General features: G+C 40.5%; 1 protein-coding gene across 1 annotated transcript; it reads right to left on the bottom strand.

Moving 5' to 3' along the window:
* Positions 1-755: 755 nt before the first annotated feature.
* On the bottom strand, positions 756-14,580 carry LOC114807441 (probable phospholipid-transporting ATPase IF). Its single transcript, XM_029053359.1, is given in 7 exon segments — positions 756-886; positions 2,653-2,704; positions 8,840-8,895; positions 9,560-9,659; positions 10,278-10,403; positions 11,482-13,668; positions 14,566-14,580. Coding segments are annotated over 7 exon segments (2,667 nt in total).
* Between the last annotated feature and the right edge of the window lie 4,798 nt (positions 14,581-19,378).

Raw genomic sequence — 19,378 nt, 5'->3', positions numbered from 1 at the left:
CCAATCTAGAGTTAGTGCTAGGCCTAAGCGTAAGGTTTAACAGTAAGGTTAAATTTTGTCTCAGGGGTAAAAGTTGGTGATACTGTTAAAGTTGGGTGAGAGTTAACGTCAAATTTACTACAAAGCCTATTGCTAATTTCAGAGTTTGTATTAAGGCTAGACTTCGGAATAAGTTTAGGGAAGGGATTAAGGTTTCCGGGTAAATGTAGGGTTTAGGTTTTGATTAGGCTAAGGGTGAAAGTTTGGGAATGAGAGGTAGGGTTAGGGTGAGGTTAACGTTGAGGTAACTGTTAAGGAAAGGACCAAGTTTAAGGTTATATTCTATGGTAAGTGTTAGGGCTAGGTTAAGATTTAGGGGTTGTGCTTATGGTTAGAATTTGACAGACTGAAGATTAATGGTGCCATTAGGGTTTAGCCTAGAGTTAAGGTTAGGGTTAAGGACAGGGTAAGTTGAGTTACAGTTAGTGTTCATGGTAAGCTACTGGCTAGACCCAGAGTAAGGTTCATATTCAAGTATAAGGTTAAGATTAAAGTTAGGATTTCGCTTAGCATTAGGGCTAAACCTAGGTTTAATGTTAGCCATAAACCTAGTGCAGTGGTTGTGGTTAATGTTAGGTTGATAGTTTAGGGTTAGGGCTAAGATTATGGTGTAAATCGGGTTTAGGACCAGTGTTAAGGTTAGTTTTATGCTTAGATCTAAGATTAGAGTGAGAGTTTACTTTAGGGTTAGGGGTAGGGTAACGTTGACAATAGGTTTAGAGCCAGGGCAGTATGTCACCCTGAAGAAGATTTACAAGTTGAGCACCATTCTTGGAGCTGAAAGTTCCCCTCTCCACAGGCCCTCGGACATTCAACCCTGAGGATTTGGAGTTAATTTGAACATTAGCTGAAATTAGAGTCAGTAGTGTTAGCGTTAGATTTTAACTAGGGGTGAAGTTTAGGGTTAAGGATTAAGAGTAGTTTGATGTTATGTTTAGGCCTAAGAGTAAGGTAAGGACTAGGGTTGTGTCTAGGGTAGGGTTAAGGATAAAGCCTAAGGTTATGTTTAAGACTCTTTCTAAGGTTAGGATTATATTTCGGGTCAAGTGTTAGGGATCGATTTAAGGATTGGCATTAAGCTTCAAGTTAGCTCAAGGCTCGGGCTTTAAGGGTTAGCTCGGGAGTTAGGATTAAGGTTAGTACTGAATTGGGAGCTGGGTTTAGAGTTCAGGTTAAGTTAGTTGCAAGCTGAAGGCTATGTTTAGGTCTCATCTTCAAGACAAGGTTGGTGTTTGGGTTAGGTGAAGTTTAATAATACGGCTACGCTTAATACTAGGACTAGATCTAAGGCTGAGTTTGGTTTTTGTTTAGGTATAGGGTTAGCTAATGCTCCAGTCTCGGTTTGTACTTACTGTTAGGGTTGGAGTTAGCATTTAAGGCTTGTGTTAACGGTATTGTTAGTTGTAGGCTTCAGCCTGTGCCTAGGGCTAGGATTCTCTATAAGGTTAGAGCTACGTTTAGGGCTAAGATTGGGAGTAGAGGTAGGTTTAGGATTAGGGTTTAGGTTATGGTGAGGTTCCAGGGTTGTTTTTATGGTTAGTTGTAAACTGAAGTCGAAGGTAGGGATAAGGTATGGCTAGGGTTAGGGCTAGACTTTAGAGCCTGGCCAGATTTAGGTATAGGGTTGGGGTTAGGGATTGGCCTAGGGTTAGGACTCCGGATTGGAAGCAGCGTGGCTCAGTGGAAAGAGCTTGGGCTTCGGAGTCAGAGGTCATGAGTTTGACTCCCGGCTCTGCCACTTGTCAGCTGTGTGACTGTGGGCGAGTCACTTAACTTCTCTGTGCCTCAGTTACCTCATCTGTAAAATGGGGATTAAGACTGTGAGCCCCACGTGGGACAACCTGATTCCCCTGTGTCTACCCCAGCGCTTAGAGCAGTGCTTGGCACATAGTAAGCGCTTAACAAATACCAACATTATTATTATTATAGGGGCAGGGTCTTTGGTTTATGGTGAGCTTACGGTTAGGTTTAACTCTAGGGCTAGGGTAAAGATTAGGTCTGGTGGTAAGGATAGGACTTAACATTAGGATTGCTTTTAAAGTTTCCGTTAGGGTTAAAGCTTTTGAGAAAATGGACAGCATCACACATTTACTCAACTTGCAAGATAGAAGAAATACGACCCATGCAGGAAACTCGATTACAGAAGGGCTGTACACTGCAAGGCAAGGATCTGTGTAGAGACATCTTCTTTTACTCTAGATACTTTCTTCATGGAACTGAACACTTAAAATTTCAAGAAGAGCCCCTTTTTCATTTTGTGGTAAAAGGGGAGTTTCAACGCAACGACTTTGACAGATTGGTGGGAAATACATAATCCACTCAATTTCTTACTTAGCAGGATAGACGAAAGATGACACATGCAGAACTCTAGACATCTGAATTGATGTATACTGCACGGCAAGGATCAGTGTAGCTCTCTTTTGTGACTGTAAAACCATGTTATTGAGAAGTGAAAATTTGGAATTCCTAAAACGTTTTTTTTTTTTTTGGCATTTAATGCCAAAGACATCACCTGCTAGAGAATGGTGCCTCGAGTTTTGACTCATCTTGACGTTCTGTAAGGAGAGTATAGACCACACATTAGTCCACGCGTACTGATTAGCATAACCTTACATGTTTTGAGATAAAGTCTTAAACTATACAGCACAGCATCCTTTTTCTTTAACTGATGCACAGTTTTGATACCACGAGAATGAAATAGGAATAAAATAGAAAACCAGGAGCCTGGTCGTTACAAGATTCTTACTGCATCAAGTGTGCTTCTCTATAAAGCCATTCAAATGTGACAAAATAAACCGATTCACACATTGTCTAAAATTGCTTCAAAGCAAGATAGGAGACAAATGGTAGATCCATAAGACTAAATTCTAGATTGGATTTACACTACGGGACGACGATCAGTGTAGATATCTTCTGTTACTATTTTACCAGGAACTGAACATTGTTCATTTCCAGAAGAATGCATTTGGAATTTCCAGCTAGAGAGGGTTCAACGCAGGTGATGGTTGCTGGGGTGGAGAGTAACACACATTCACTTAACATCTGTATCAAACGAGAGAGAGGAAAAATGGCAAGATACCGAAGAGAACTTACCTTAACCCCCGCTGCAGTGCTGAACCCTGTAAGGTGGGCAGCACTCTAGATAACTTCCAGTTAGAGCAAATAACGTTTACTTCTGAAAAACAGCAGGACCCAGTGCAAAGAGCACGGACCTGAAAGTCAGAGGTCATTGGTTCTAATCCCTCCTCTGCCACTTGTCTTCTGTGGGACCTTGACTTCTCTGTGCCTCAGTGACCTCACCTGTAAAGTGAAGATTGACTGTGAAACCCACAGGAGACAGACAGAAAACACTACCTTTACTCCAGGGCTTAGAACAAAGCTGGGCACATAGTAAGCACTTAGCAAATACTGTCATTATCATTATCATTATAATTTCTATATGGAGCTGAACAGTTGAAACCTCGAGGGGAGGCCATTTGGCATTTCATGTCAGTCGAAGATCAACTCAATTGGCTTTTACAGAATAGAGGGAAACATGCTTTCCCTCAACTTCATTACTTAGTAAGGTAGAAGGTAGAGGTAAGGTAGAAGTAAAATAACTGAACATTGTTGATTTCCAGAAGGATGCATTTGGAATTTCCAGCTAGAGAGAGTTCAACGCAAGTGATGTTTGCTGTGGTGGAGAGTAACACACATTCACTTAACATCTGTACCAAACGAGAGAGAGGAAAAATGGCAAGATACCGAAGGGAACCTACTTCAACCCCTGTGGCAGTGCTGAAATCTGTAAGGTGGGCAGCACTCTAGATAACATCCAGTTAGAGCAAACAAGGTTTACTTCTGAAATACAGCGGGGCCCAGTGCAAAGAGCACGGGCCTGAAAGTCAGAGGTCATTGGTTCTAATCCCTCCTCTGCCACTTGTCTTCTGTGGGACCTTGACTTCTCTGTGCCTCAGTGACCTCACCTGTAAAGTGAAGATTAAGACTGTGAAACCCACAAGAGACAGACAGAAAACACTACCTTTACTCCAGGGCTTAGAACAAAGCTGGGCACATAGTAAGCACTTAGCAAATACTGTCATTATCATTATTATTATAACTTCCATATGGAGGTGAACAGTTGAAACTTCAAAGGGAGACCATTTGACATTTCATGTCAGTCGAAGATAAACACAATTGGCTTTTACAGAATAGAGGGAAACACGCTTTCCCTTAACTTCATTACTTAGTAGGGGAGAAGAACAATAACTTGCAAAAAACTAGACTTCTGATGGAGGGCAAGGATAAGTCTAGATCTCTCTTGTTACTACATTGCTGTTGTACCTGGAACTGAGCATTTGAAATTTCAAGAAGAGTGCAATATAGCATATGAGTTTCAAGGTTTTGATAGGATCGAGAGAAGCACATTCTATAAACTTTCTTGCATACCTTGCTTTCTTAGAAGGCGGGAAGAAAAAATGGTGCATGAAGATTACTACACTTGTGATGCAGTGCAAGCATCTTCCATTTCTGTATTATTATTTTAAATGGAAGTAAAAATTTTGAAATTTCAAAAAGCTTCCATTTAACATTTTGTGCAGGGAGGGTTTCAATACAAGTGAGTTTCACAGAATGGAGAAAACACATTCACTCTTAAATTTGGAGGCTAGAAGAAAAATGACTGATGCCGCGGACCATGCTCCATATGTGCTCAAAACACATTCAAGGCTACGTTCTGTTACTGTATTACTTTTGTACATGGAACTGAACATCTGCGTTTTCAAGAAGAGTTCAATAGACATTTCGTGCCATAAGGGTTTCAAACGCAAGGGGCTTTGATAAGATTGAGAGTAACACACTTTTTTAAAACCAACTTGTCTATTTAGCAGGGTAGAAAGAAAATGGTATATGCCGAAGGCTACACTCTCGTTAGGCCATATTCTACAACGCAAGGATCAGTGTATTCCTTGTCTCTGTTTGTAGTATTGTATTTTCACATGGAACTGAACTTCAGAAATTACATGAAGCTCTCATTTAACATTTCGTGGCAGAGGTGTTTCAGTACAGGTGAGTTTTACAGAATACAGAAAACGCACATTCTCTTCTGTGAAGAATATTTCTGTTGCACACGAAACCTAATATTTGCAATTTGAAGCAGAGTTGATTTGGCATTTTGCGACATGCGGTTTTTAACGCAAGTGTCTTGGACAGAAACATACGTACCCTCATCACTCTGAATTTAGTAAACCAGTTAAGGAAACCCACCTACTTAGCAGTAAAGAAGAAAATTAGCAGATGCCGAGCTGTTGGGCTTTGTGCTGTAGCACAAGGGTGGGGGTAGGCATTTTTTATTTCTATATAAACAATCTGACGTAGTATGAAACATCTGAAATCTCATGGAGTTCCCAGTTAACATTTTGTGGCCAAAGGATTTCAGTGCAAGTGAACTTTTCTACAGAGTGGAGAAAGCAGGCACTCAGTGAACTTATTCACCCTTTCTTAGAAAGCTAGAAGAAAAATGACTGTTGCCAAGATTAAGTTCCCTTTGCACTGAACTCTGTGAAGCAAGGTTCACTGTAGCTATCTTGGGTTACTGAAATGCTGTTGTCAAATAACGACCATTTGAAATGTGAAGAAGACTGCCCATGGCATTTTGTGCCATATGGGTTACAAGTTAAATGTCTTTCGTAGGAAGAAGAGAAACGGACACTGAATTGGCTTTCCTATTCAACGGGCTTACCGAACAACACAGAACAAAAATAGGCACGTGCACGAGACTATTCTCCTGGAGCATGGCAAGTTATACTAATAAGATCATTGTAACCTTCTTCTGTTTCTCTACTAATGTTTCACGTGGAACTGAACAGTTGAAGTTTCATGATCCTCTTCTATAATATTTTGTGCCAGGTAGGTTTGAATGCAAATGATTTCATATAATCGAGAGAAAAATATATTCAATTAAAATAATAGATTAATACGATTTAGCGGGATAGGAGAAAAAAGCAACATGCAGAACATCCTATTCCTGGTGTGCGGTATACTAGAGTTCCAGAATCATTGTAGGTATCTTCCCTTTTTACGTGAACTCTTTTATGTGGAGCTGAGCAGTTGAAAGTTCATGAAGCTCTCAGATCTCATTTCGTGCCAGTGGGATTTCAACAAAAAGACTAAAACACAGTGTGTAAAAACCAAACACATATATTCATTGCTCACATTCACTCTTGCTTAGGCTAAGAGAAAAACGACTCTGGCAGAAGACAACACTCCTTTTGTGCTGAAGAGTGCTGGACAAGGATCAGTGTAAATGTCTTCTGTGCCTGAATTACTGTTTTCCATGGAAGTGAATATTTGCAATTTCCAGAAGAGTTCTTATAACATTTCGTTCCAATGCGAATTTCAGCCCAAGCCGCTTAATTACTAAGATTGAGAGAAAAACACAGTAATGAAGGTTTTTTTTTGTTAACTTGCATGTATTTACAGTTACTTAGTTTCTTAGAGTTTACTTAGAGTAAACCCTACACTACTTACACTACTGATGAGCTGCTAGAGTGCAGGCTTCTGTTCTTGTGTGCACTGTTTTGCATGGAGGGAAAAGTTGAAGATTAACGAAGGTGCCATAAAACATTTTGGGTCAAAAGACAATGCAAGGTAAGTGGTTTTTACAGAATGGAGACAACGCACAAGTCGGTCAGCATATTCACCCTTACTATGCGGGCTGGAAGAAAAAAGAATAAAGGGGTACTAGGTTCCTTCTGTGAAGAACACTGAGTAACATTTATCAGTGATGCTGTTGCACATGAAACTGAACATTTGTACTTTGTAGAAGAGTTTTTCATTAATGAGCATTTCTCTCAATCTTGATAATAAAGCCAGTTGCTTTGAAACCCGTGTTACGAAAGGCCAAAATAACTCTTCTTCTCATTGCAAAGGTTCTGTTTCATATGCAACAACAATATTGATAAATGCTCTTGACAACTTTCATTAACTTCAAATGTTCTTTCTTTGCAAAATAGTATGTACAGAACCAGAAGTTGCCAACAATGATCCTCGCTGTCTCGAATTTGAAATGGACTATTGTTCTTCTATCTTGCTAAGTCAACAAGTTAACTAAAAGATTCAGGGTTGTTTTTTTCCCTCAGTTGTAATAAAAAGAATGATTGCATTGAAACTAGCATGGCATGAAATGCTATAAGAACACTTCTGGAAATTGCAAATATTCAGTTCCATGTACAGAAGCTATTTACATTATCCTTGTCCAGCAATGTTCAGCACAAAAGGAATGTAATCTTCTTCATGTGGCATTTTTCTTCTAACTGCTAAGTGAGAATGTGTTGAGCTAATATGCAGTTTTTTTCATTGTGTTGAAGTTTTTATCCCACAGACAAGAAAGGAGATCTGAGAACTTCATGAAACGTCAACTGCTCAGCTCCATTTAAAATAGTTAATAATGTTGGTATTTGTTAAGTGCTTACTATGTGCAGAGCACTGTTCTAAGCGCTGGGGGGATACAAGGTGATAAGGTTGTCCCACGTGGGGCTCATAGTTTTAATCCCCATTTTGCAGGTGAGTGAACTGAGGCACAGAGAAGTTAAGCAACTTGCCTAAAGTCACACAGCTGGCAAGCGGCGCAGGCGGGATTCAAACTCATGGCATCTGACTCCCAAGCCCGGGCTCTTGCCACTGAGCCAAGCTGCTTCTCTAAAATAGTTGATACAGAAGGGTTCTAAACTCTAGTATTTTCTGTAGTTCACAACCCATCAGTAGTTTTGTGTTTTGCATGGCCTATTTTACCTCTATCTTGCTAAGAAGGCAAGATATCCAAAAATTAATTGATGTGTGTATCTTAATAATAAAGTCGCTTGTGTTGAATCCTGCATACCACGAAAACCTATAAAAGCTCTTTTGGCAATTGTGAATATTGGAAATTGTTTCACTGCTTGTTTTTTTTTTCCCTGTCTTTCTCTCCCTTTAAAACTCTGAGCCCGTTGTTGAGAAAGGATTGCCTCCATGTCTTGCAGGTTTGGGGTTTCTGCGTGTTTCTGGACTTCCAAGCACGAAGTCCTGTGTTTTGTACACATAAAGTGCTCAGTAAACACGACTGAATGAACAAAATATTTAGTTATATTGATTACAGTATTAGAGGTACAGAAGACACCTGCACGATCCTTCTCCAGCAGTGTTCAGCACAAAAAGAATGAAGTCCTCTGCATGAGTCATTTTTCTCCTAGCCTGCTAAGTAAGCGTGAATTTGTTTTTGAAACCCCACTAGCAGGAAATGAGAATTGAGAGTTTCATTAAACTTTAACAACTCAACTCCACATAAAATAGTTCATATGCAAACAGAAGATGCCTATCATTGAACGGTAGTATGAAACGAACATGGAATATGGTTTTCTGCATGAACTATTTTTCTCCTGTTCTGCTAAGTGGGCAACTTAGAAGATGACAAAGGGAAAACGACTGAAGTATTGGTTGAGCACCCTTGTAATACTCCACAGTTGCCACAAGAGGGCAGCTGCCCGGTTTTTATCTGCCCCCGGCTGGCTCCTCTGGATTCCCAGATCCCCGGTGGGGGCAGGGCAGGAATGACCTCGAACCACCTGGAGTTTAGTCATCTGCATAAGTGGCTTTTCTTCCAGTCTGCTAAGTAAGAGTGAATGGGTGTTATCTCCATTCTGTAAAGATCACTAAGGTTGTTACCCCTCTGGCCCGAAGTATGTGGGAGCTTCATGAGACTTCGACTGATCAACTCCAGATAACATAATTCATATGGAAAAAGAAGATGCCTACAACGATCCTTGAACAGTGGTATCCAACATACTTGGAATATGGTGTTCTGCATGAACTGTTTTTTCTTATATCCTGCTAAAGGGGCAACTTAAATAAGAAAACTTAGGGAAACTCTTATGACACGAAATACTATTTGACCTCTTCTTGAAATTTTATATCTTCAGGGCCATGTAAAACAACAGTTCAGTCGCACACAAAAAGAACCTAGTTCTCTCATGAGTCATTTTTCTTCTTAAATAAGTTAGAATGTGCTTTTCCCTTATTCTGAAAAAGTCACTTGTGATGAAACTCCCGTGGAACCAAGTTCTCATAAAAATTTTCAATAAACTTTAAATGTTCTTGTTACATGTTAAAAAAAGTTCATACAGAAACAGAAGACGCCTTCGTTCTACTATGTTTTGTAGTCTAGTGTTCTACATGTGCCATTTGTCTTCTATCTTGTTAAATATGCAAGGTAACTAAAAATCAATTATTGTACGTTTCGCTCAATCTTAATAATGAAACCGGTTTCTTTGAAACTCGCTTGGCACGGTATGCTATAAGAACTCTTCTGGAAATTACAAGTATTCAGTTCCTTGTACAACAGTAATCCTGACCCAGAAAATATCTAAATTGATACTTGTTCAGCAGTACTGTTCAGCCCAAAAGAAGTGTAGTTCTCTCTAAAAATAATTTTTCCTCTGGACTGCTAAGTGAATATATGTAGAGTGTGTGCTATTTTTCCATTCTGTTGAAGCCTTTATGTTGATACCCCACAGGCAGGTAAAGAGAGCTGAGAGCTTCATGAAACGTAAACTGCTAAGCTCCACGTAACATACTTGATAGAAAAGATGCCTACAATCTAGTATGTTCTGTAGGATGAGCCCATCAGTAGTCAAGTGTTTTGCATTTGCCATTTTACTAAGTAAGCAAAATAACCAAAAAAATTGTTAACGTGGGTTTCTTCCCAATATTTAGTTTATGGGTTTTGTTCAGTTTATAGCTAGGATTAGAGCTGATTGTCCATTTTGTATTTAAGTTTTGCATTAGTGTTTTAGGGTTATTGCTAGAGCTACGATTAAGGTTAGGACTAAGGTTGGAGCTAAATTTTGAGTTGGTTTAGGGTTAGCCATACCACTAGGGCAAATTTGAAGGGAAGGGTTTTGCTTAAGGTTAAGCTTATTGTAAAGGATGAGGCTCAATATAAGGGTACAATTAATGTTTGGAATATCTTGCTACAAGTCCACTCTGTGATTTTGCCCAAATCTCTTAATTTCTCCAAATCTCAATTCCTTCATCTGTAATATGGGGATCAAGACAGTGAGACACTGAGAGTTTCTTACCTGATGCCCTTGTATCTATTCCAGCATTTGGTTTAACAAATGTTAGTTTTTTAATCATTACTCTTATGATGATGAATAAGTTGGTTTAAGTTTTGTGGGAGGTTTAGGGCTAAGCCTCAGACTAGGGTTAAGGTGAGTGAGAATTACCCTTCGTGTTAAGTTTGGGTAAATGATAATGTTAGGGTTAGGTTTAAGTTCAGAGTTCAGGATAGGACTATAGTCAAGATTGTGTTTAAGTTTGAGTTTATGTTTATCGCCAGAATCAGGTTTGACCTAGGCCGCAATGATACAATGATAGGCTTATGCTTGAATTTTGAGTCGTGTTAAAGGTAGGGTTGGAGTTATTGGTAGTTGTAGAATTGATGCTGGACGTAGGGCTAAGGTTATGGTTAAGTTTAAGGCTAAGCCTAGGGCTAAGATTGAGTCTAGAGATAGGGTTAGGTTTGGGTTTTAGGTTATGCTGAAGGTCTAAGATTGGTGTTTTTGTTAGTTGTAGATTGAAAGCTAAGAGTAGGGTTAAATGGCTTGGGTTAGGGCCAAGCTTAAGGCTTGATCAAAGTAAAGTATTGGGTTAATGTTTGAGTTAGGGTCAGGAGTTGACTTTGGGCTTTGTCTCAGGTTAGAATTTGGTTTTTTGGTTAGGTTGAGGTTTAGTGGTATAGTTAGGGGTAACCTGAGGGTGTGGATTAGGATTAGTTTGTGGTTAGGGTCGGGGTCAGAAATTAGGTTCATTCAGTAGTATTTATTGAGTGCTTACTATGTGCAGAGCACCGTACTACGTGTTTGGAATGTACAATTCAGCAACAGATAAGAGACAATCCCTGCCCAGTGACGGGCTTGCAGTCTAAATGGGGGAGAGAGACAGCAAAGTAAAACAGAACAAAACAAAACAAGACATCATCATCAAGATAAATAGAATCAAGGAGATATACACCTCATTAACGAAATGAATAAGGTAAATAATATACACAAATGAGCACAGTGCTGAGGGGAGGGGAATGGGGAAGAGCAGCGAGTGGGAGGGGGGAATAGAGGAGAGGGGGAGCAGAGGGATAGGGGAGTTCAGTTTGGGAAGGTCTCCTGGAGGAGGTGAGTTCTCAGTAGGGCTTTGAAGAGCCCTATACATTTGAACATTCTATTTTATTCTTTCTGATTTTCCTGCTTGTATTTCTCTATTTCTCTTTAGTTAGGAGACTGAACATCTTCATGGCAGGGAATGAACTTCGCTTCTGGTGTACTTTTCAAGTGAATAAAATGGGTTGTGTTACTCATGAGCATTCAATAATTACCATTGTTACTATTGGTATATATTTCTTTTAAAGGGAAAGAGTAACCAAATCTATTTATTTACTTGTTGTGAAAACAAACAAAAGAACTAATGTAAAAACTGCGGTGAAATAAAACACACATTCTTATAAAAAAAGTACTGTACAAGGGTTGCTATTCTAATATAGTAAAAATGGCCATGGACAAAAAGCAACTTGGAAAGGAATTTAAATCTTGCTATTGCATAGTCACTGTTTCTTACAGCTTGCCTTCCTTCTTTCCCCATGATTCCGATGCCGACGTGTGCCTCTTGTATCATGCTTACATCATTTGCACCATCACCAATGGCTAATGTTATTGGTTTCTCTGGAGAAGTTTTTAACAGTCGCACTACTTTAGCTTTCTGAAGAGGAGCCATACGACAGCATAACACAGCAGAACAATTTCTGCAAACTTCCATAAATAATTTCTCATGTTCCCTGAGTGCAAGAGAGAGGCTGGTCCCATCTACAACGAGTCCATGCTGAATCACATGATCCTCTTGTATCCTTTTGGCCAGCTGTCTCAGCTTTTCTGCACAGTCACTGTCTGATTTCTGCTGCGTAAATTCAAAGATGTTCATGACTCTGTGAAAATGTCCACATGATAAGCTCACGCTGATGGCCGTTTCGTGTATATCTCCATTAAGAACCCATATCTTGATACCAACCGTTCTCAAGCCTTCAATAGTTTCTTGGACTTTATCTTGAAGTCTGTCTTCCACTCCTGTAGCCCCAAGCAATTTCAGATCGTTCTCAATGAAATTGGATACATCTGCTAATTTCTGTTCTCGCTGTTGTAAGGCAGTTCTGGCTTCCATTAGGCGTTTATCAATTTCAAGATATTCTTGAGCTGTGAATCGCCTATAGGCCACACACAGAGTTCTCAGTCCTCTCAAAGCAAATTCATCAACATGAATCCTCGTTTTGTCTATTTCTCCCTTTGTACTGTAAAGAAGAATGGCAGATTCTGCTCCTTTAGTGAACAAAAGCTTTTCATGGGAAGGGGACTCTACAGTCCCACTCATTTGCCTTTGATCAGCATCAAACTCCAGAACATGAAGCAATTTGTATCTTTCATGTGTTCCAAGACTTTTAATTTCCATAGCTTCTCCACTAGTGCCAGTAAATATAACACCAACTCTCCTAGCTGCTTCAACTAAAGCCTTTTCATCTGGGGAGGAAGCAAAATAGTCCAACTGAGATGATACTCCATTGGCAAACCAGGAATTATCTCCAAGGCTGTCAGTTTGGTCAACACTGATCTGTACCTTGTGACAGAGACAGACTGCTTTCATGAAGAGTTCCTCTTCTTTGAGAAGTCTTGGTCTGATTCCATCTGGAGAATCTGCTGTATGTCCTTCTGGTACAGTACTGCCATTAATTTCATAGTACTTAATTCCATTAATCGAACATTCCCAAAACTGCATTTCATTTTCTGTTAATGTACCGGTTTTATCTGTAAACACATATTCCATCTGTCCCAGTTCCTCATTCAGATCTGAAGTATTGACTTGAGCTCGCTGATCTGTTTCTTCATGATACAGATCAAGATCCCATCCGATAAAAAAGGATCCCAGAAATTTCTGCATCTGAACTGTCACATACAGTGAAATTGGGATGATTAAATTGTAGCGAACCAGAAAAGCAAGGAAGTCTGAAATAAATCTCAGAATCTTACTGCTGTTTCTTTCATGCTCTGTTTTTTGGTTATACCAAGGTTCATCCCATTTGTCTTCCATTTGCCAGGCATACTTCAGAATAGTACTGAGGATGGCTTTAAAAAGGAGGATTATTAGGTAAATGATCAAAGAGGAATTCATGGACTTCTCTACTGCTGATTGTTTCTGTGATTTACTCTTATAATTTAATGCCATCTTAGTTTCCATACCTGTATATACAGCAACACCAAAAATTTCTTTTTTGTTTTTTAACCTGGCTCCACGAAGCAAGAGACTTTCAGGACCCAGTGGTCTTACAATTTCTTCCATCTGGTGGTTCACTGTTATTCTTCCAACAAACCTGTACAAATCCGCTTCTGGTTGCTGACATTCTATTACAGCGATAAGAGTATCCAAGTTGGCAACTGTCTGTAATACTGCTGTTTCCAGGACTGCAATGTGTGTCTTAAGGTTAGTTGCAAGACCTAAGACTAAACTTATGGTTATGATTAGTGTGATGGCTAGGTTTAGATATGTGTTACTGGCATGATTAGCGTTAGGTCTAAGGCCAATCTAGGGTTAGTTATAGGGCTAAGAGTAAGGTTAGCTTTAGGCTTAGCACTAAGGTTAATTTTCAGTTCAGGGATAAGGTTGGCGGTAAAGTTAAGTTTAAGTGAGGTTTAAAGTCAAATTGAAGCTTTCATGAAGCTTAAGCTTTCATGAAGAGTTCCTCTTCTTTGAGAAGTTAAAGTCACTTTGAGAAGTCACTAAGCTTAGTGCCAATTTCAGAGTTTGGATTAAAGCTAGATTTCAGAATGGGTTTATGGAAGCGATGTAGGTATATGGGTAAGTGTAGGGTTTGGGCTTGGATTAGGCTAAATGTGAAGGGCTTGAGTGAGAGGTAAGGTTAGGATGAAGGTTAACTGTTAAGGAAAAGGCCATATTTAGGGTTAAAATGTTATGGTTTGTGTTAGGGCTAGGCCAAGAGTTAAGGTTTGTACTTAAGGTAAGAATTTGATTCAAACTGAAAATTATGTTAGATTTAGGGTTTGGCTTAGTGTAAAATTAGTGTTAAGGATAGGGCAAGTCGGGTTCGGGTTAGGGTTCATGCTAGGTTTAAAGTTAGTGTTAGGGCTTAGGATACTGGCTAGACCCAGACTAAGATTCACGGTTAGGATTATGGTTAAGATTAAGGTTAGGGCTAGGTTTAGGGTTAGGGCTAAACTTAAGATTAGTTATAGCCTTAGGCTTAGTGCTACATTACGTTAAGTTTATAGTTAGTTTAGGGTTGGGGTTAAAGTTATGGTTACAGTCGGGGTTGGGACCGATTTTAAAGTAAGGGGTTGGTTTATGTTTAGATTTAAGATTAGGGTAATCGTTTGTTTTAAGGTTGAGGGTAAGTTAGTGTTGGCATTAGATTTAGAGCCAGGGTGAACATCAAAGCAAAATGTCACCCTGAAGAAGACTTACAAAGTTCAGCAGCATTCTGGGGGCTGAACCTTCCCTCTTTCAAGGGCCCCCTGACATACAATCTTGAGGATTTGGAGTTAATTTGAAGGCTAGCTGAAATTAGAGTCAGTTAAGGTTAGATTTCAACTTGGGGTGAAGTTTAGGGTTAGGTATTAGTTTTAGTTTGGTGTAACGTTTAGACTCAAGGGTAAGGCTAGGAGTAGGGTTGTGTTTTGGGTTAAAGATAAAGTGTAAGTTTACGTTTAAGACTCTTTCTGGGTTTGGGATTACAGTTAGGGTTAGGTAACGTGTTCAGGATCTGCTAGGTATTGCCGTTAGGTTTCAAGTTAGCAGGAGGTTCAGATGAAGGTTGAAGGATGAAGGATGAAGGTTAGTGCTGAATTGGGAGTTGGGTATAGAGTTAGGGTTAGGTTAGTTCCAAAGTGAAGGCTATGCTTCGAGATAAAGTTGGTGTTTGGGGTAGGTGAAGTTTAATAATGTGGTTAGGCTTAATACTAGGTCTAAGCTAGGTCTAAGGCTAAGATTGGTTCTTGGTTAGGTATAGTGTTAGCTAATACTACAGTCTAGGTTTGTACCGAGTGTTGGGATGAGAGTGAGCATTAGGGTTTGGGTTAAGCCGTTAGTTGTAGGCTTCTGCTTGTGTCTAGGATTCTCTCTAGGATGAGAGCTAAGATTAGAGCTAAAATTGAGTGTGGAGGTAGGTTTGGGGTTAGGATTTAGGTTACAATGATGTTCCAGAGTTGTTGTTATGGTTAGTTGTAGTCTGAAGCCTAAAGGGGAGAGATAGGGTATTGTTAGGGTTAGGGCTAGGCCTCAGGGCCTGGCCAGGTTTGGGATTGGGTTAGGGTTAGGGTTAGGGTTAGGGATTGGCCTAGGATTAGGTCTCCGGGTAGGGTTTGGTCTTTGGTTTATGGTGCGCTCACAGTTAGGGTTAAGGTTAAGGGCTAGGGTTAAGATTAGGTCTTGTCGTAGGGATAGTCTTAACGTTAGAGTTGTCTTTAGAGTTTCCGTTCGGCTTAAAGCTTATGAGAAAATGGACAGAATTACTCCAGTTGCATAATTAGCAAGATAGAATAAATACGACACATGCAGAAAACTCAGTTCAAGAAGGACTGTACACTGGCAAGGCAAGGATCTGTGTAGAGATATCTTCTCTTATTGTAGATACTTTCTACATGGAACAGAACAATTGAAATTTCAAGAAGGGCTCATTTGGCATTTTGTGGCAGAGGAGTTTCAATGCAAGTGCCTTTGCCTGATTGGCGGGAAATACATAGTCCACTCAACTTCTTCCTTAGCAGGATAAGACAAAAGATGACACATGCAGAACTCTAGACATCTGACTCGATGTACACTGCAGTGCAAGGATCGCTGTCTTTTATGACTGTAATACCATTTTATTGAGCTGCAAAAATTTGGAATTTTGAAGTGGTTTTTTTTTTTTGGCATTTCATGCCCAAGCGTCTTTCAACGCACGTGACTTCCTGGACAATGGTGACTGGAGTTTTGACTCAAACAGCATGGCGTTCTGTAAGCAGAGTATAGAGAACACTTTAGATAAAAGCATAAACTATTTATTTATTCCCTCCTGGACCCCTTCCATTCTGGCTTCCGTCCCCTCCACTCTACCGAGACTGCTCTCTCTAAGGTCACCCATGACCTCCTTCTTGCCAAATCCAATAACTCTTACTCTGTTCTAATCCTCCTTGACCTCTCAGCTGCCTTTGATTCTGTCGACCATCCCCTTCTCCTCCACACCGTATCTCACCTTGGCTTCACGGATTCCGTCCTCTCCTGATTCTCCTCTCATCTCTCTGACCGGTCATTCTCGGTCTCCTTCGCAGGCTTCTCCTCCCCCTCCCATCCTCTAACTGTTGGAGTTCCTCAAGCCTCAGTTCTTGGCCCTCTTCTGTTCTCCATTTACACTCACTCCCTCGGTGAACTCATCCGTTCTCACGGCTTCAACTATCATCTCTATGCAGATGACACACAGATCTACATCTCTGCCCCTGTCCTCTCCCCTTCCCTTCAGGCTCGTATCTCCTCCTGCCTCCAGGACGTCTCTACCTGGATGTCTGCCCGCCACCTAAAACTCAACATGACCAAAACTGAGCTCCTCATCATCCCTCCCAAGCCCGCTCCTCTCCCTGACTTCCCTATCACCGTGAATGGTACGACCATCCTTTCCGTCTCTCAGGCCCGCAACTTCGGTGTCATCTTTGACTCGGCTCTCTCCTTCACCCCACACATCCAATCCGTTACCAAGACCTGCCGGTCTCACCTTTGCAATATCGCCAAGATCCGCCCTTTCCTCTCCACCCAAACGGCTACCTTACTGCTACAGACTCTCGTTATATTCCAGCTAGACTACTGTGTCAGCCTTCTTTCTGATCTCCCTTCCTCCTCTCTCACCCCGCTGCAGTCTATTCTTCACTCCGCTGCCCGGCTCATCTTCCTGCAGAAACGTTCTGGACATGTCACTCCCCTTCCTAAAAACCTCCAGTGGTTGCCTATCAACCTCCGCTCAAAACAAAAACTCCTCACTCTAGGCTTCAAGGCTCTACGTCACCTTGCCCCTTCCTACTTCTCCCTTCTCTCTTTCTACCGCCCACCCCGCACGCTCCGCTCCTCTGCCGCCCACCTCTTCACTGTCCCCTGTTGTCGCCTATCATGCCCACAAACCCTGGGCCACGTCCTCCTGCGGTCCTGGAATGCCCTCCCTCTTCACCTCCGCCAAACTAATTCTCTTCCCCTCTTCAAAACCCTACTTAGAGCTGACCTCTTCCAAGAGGTCTTCCCAGACAGAGCTCCCCTTTTCCCTCTGCTCCCTCTACCGCCCCTTTCACTTCTCCGCAGCTAAACCCTCTTCTCCCCGCTTTCCCTCTGCTCCTCCCCCTCTCCCGTCCCATCCCCTCAGCACTGTATTCATCCGCTCAACTCTATGTATCTTCATTACCTTATTTATTTTGTTAATAAATCACCCTGATTTATTAGATCAGTACAACACCCCGATTCTATTTATTTGCTATTGTTTTAATGAGATGTTCTTCCCCTTGATTCTATTTATTGCCATTGTGCTTGTTTGTCTCCCCCGATTAGACTGTAAGCCCGTCAAAGGGCAGGGACTGTCTCTGTTACCGATTCGTATATCCCAAGCGCTTAGTATAGTGTTCTGTACATAGTAAGCGCTCCATAAATAGCACTGAATGAATGAATATTCAACACAACTTTGATCCCTAAGAATAAGAATGAAATAGAAAACCATGAGCCTGGTAGTGACTCAGTGACTCTCTCAATGAGGCAAGCGGACCATCAAGTAGTCTAGAGTTCGAAATGGACTATTTTTCTTCTATCTTGTTAAGTAAGTCAGTCAACTAAAATATTCTGTGAGGTGTTTTTCCCTCATTCTTGATAAAAACAGCCTCTTGCAGTGAAACTAGACTGGTACGAAATGCTACAAGAACTCTTCTGGAAATTGCAAATATTCAGTTCCATGTACAGAAGATATCTATACTATCCAGCAGCTGCTCAGCACAAAAGGAGTGAAATCTTCTTCAAATGTCATTTTTCTTCTATTTTTCTAAGTGAGAATATGTTGAATTAATACGCATTATTTTTCCACTGTGTTCAAAACTTTAACATACAAGTTGGTATCTCACAGGCAGGAAAGCATATCTGAGAACTTCATGAAAAGTCATGTAAATAGTTTACAGAAGGTATCTACACTCTGGTATATTCTGTAGTATACATCCCATCAGTGCTTTGCCATTGCATTTTACTTCTCTCATGCTAAGTAGGCAAGTTAACCAAAACGTTAATTGTGTGTTTCTCTCACTCCTAATAATAAAGTTGTTAACGTTGAATCCCGTATGGTACGAAATGCCATAAATCTGGAAAATGAAACCAAACAATACACTACAGGCAGGATAGCTATCAACACTGATCTTATCGCACAGTGTTCAGCAGAAAAGTAGCGCAGCTCTTTGTAAGAGTCGTTTTATCTTGTAGCCCAAGTAGATGTTGAATGAATACGAGTTTTCTCATTTCTGCAAAAGTCACTCATCTAGAAACTCGCAAACCACGAAATGCCAAAATAACTCTTCTTTAAATTGTAAATGTTCAGTTTCATGTGCAACAGCCACACTGATAACTGCTCTTCAATATTCAGCACAGAAGGAACCTTGTGTTGATTCATTTTTCTTCGACCTTGCTTAGTCAGGTGAATGTGTTGAAAACTGTAGGTTGTCTCTATTCTGGAAAAGTCAATTGCGTTTGATTTCCTTCTGGCACAAAATGCTTTTTGTAACCCTCAATAAACTTTAATTGCTCTTTCTATTCAAAATAGGGAAGGAATTAGACAGCGCCTGCAAGCATCTTTGCACTCAATATAGGCAGTCTAGCGTTGTAATGTACTACTTTTCTTCTAAATTGCTAAATAGTCACGTTAACTAGAACACCCTGTATTGTGTATTTCTCTCAAGCTCAATAATGAAGATGCTTGCGTTGAAACCCGCATGACACGAAATGGCACGAAACTTTCAGAACTTTTCTGGAAGTTGCAAATATTCAAGTCCTTGTATAAGTGTAACACAGGCACGGAAGAGATTGTCACTGATCATTGTTGAGCACAAAAGGAGTGGAGTCTTCTGGACAAATCATTTTTCTTTTAGCAGGCTAAGTAAGTGTAAATATGTTGTTTAAACCCCACTGGCAGGAAATAAGATGTGAAAACTTCATGAAACTTTAACTGTTCAGGTCCATGTAAAATAGTTCATATATAGAAACAGAAGATGGTTACAACTATCCTTTAACT

The sequence above is a fragment of the Ornithorhynchus anatinus genome, chromosome X2 (genome assembly GCF_004115215.2).
Source record: "Ornithorhynchus anatinus isolate Pmale09 chromosome X2, mOrnAna1.pri.v4, whole genome shotgun sequence".
Lineage (NCBI taxonomy): Eukaryota > Metazoa > Chordata > Mammalia > Monotremata > Ornithorhynchidae > Ornithorhynchus > Ornithorhynchus anatinus.
The sequence above is the reverse complement of the archived record's forward strand: the minus strand, read 5'-3'. Positions and strand labels throughout refer to the sequence as shown.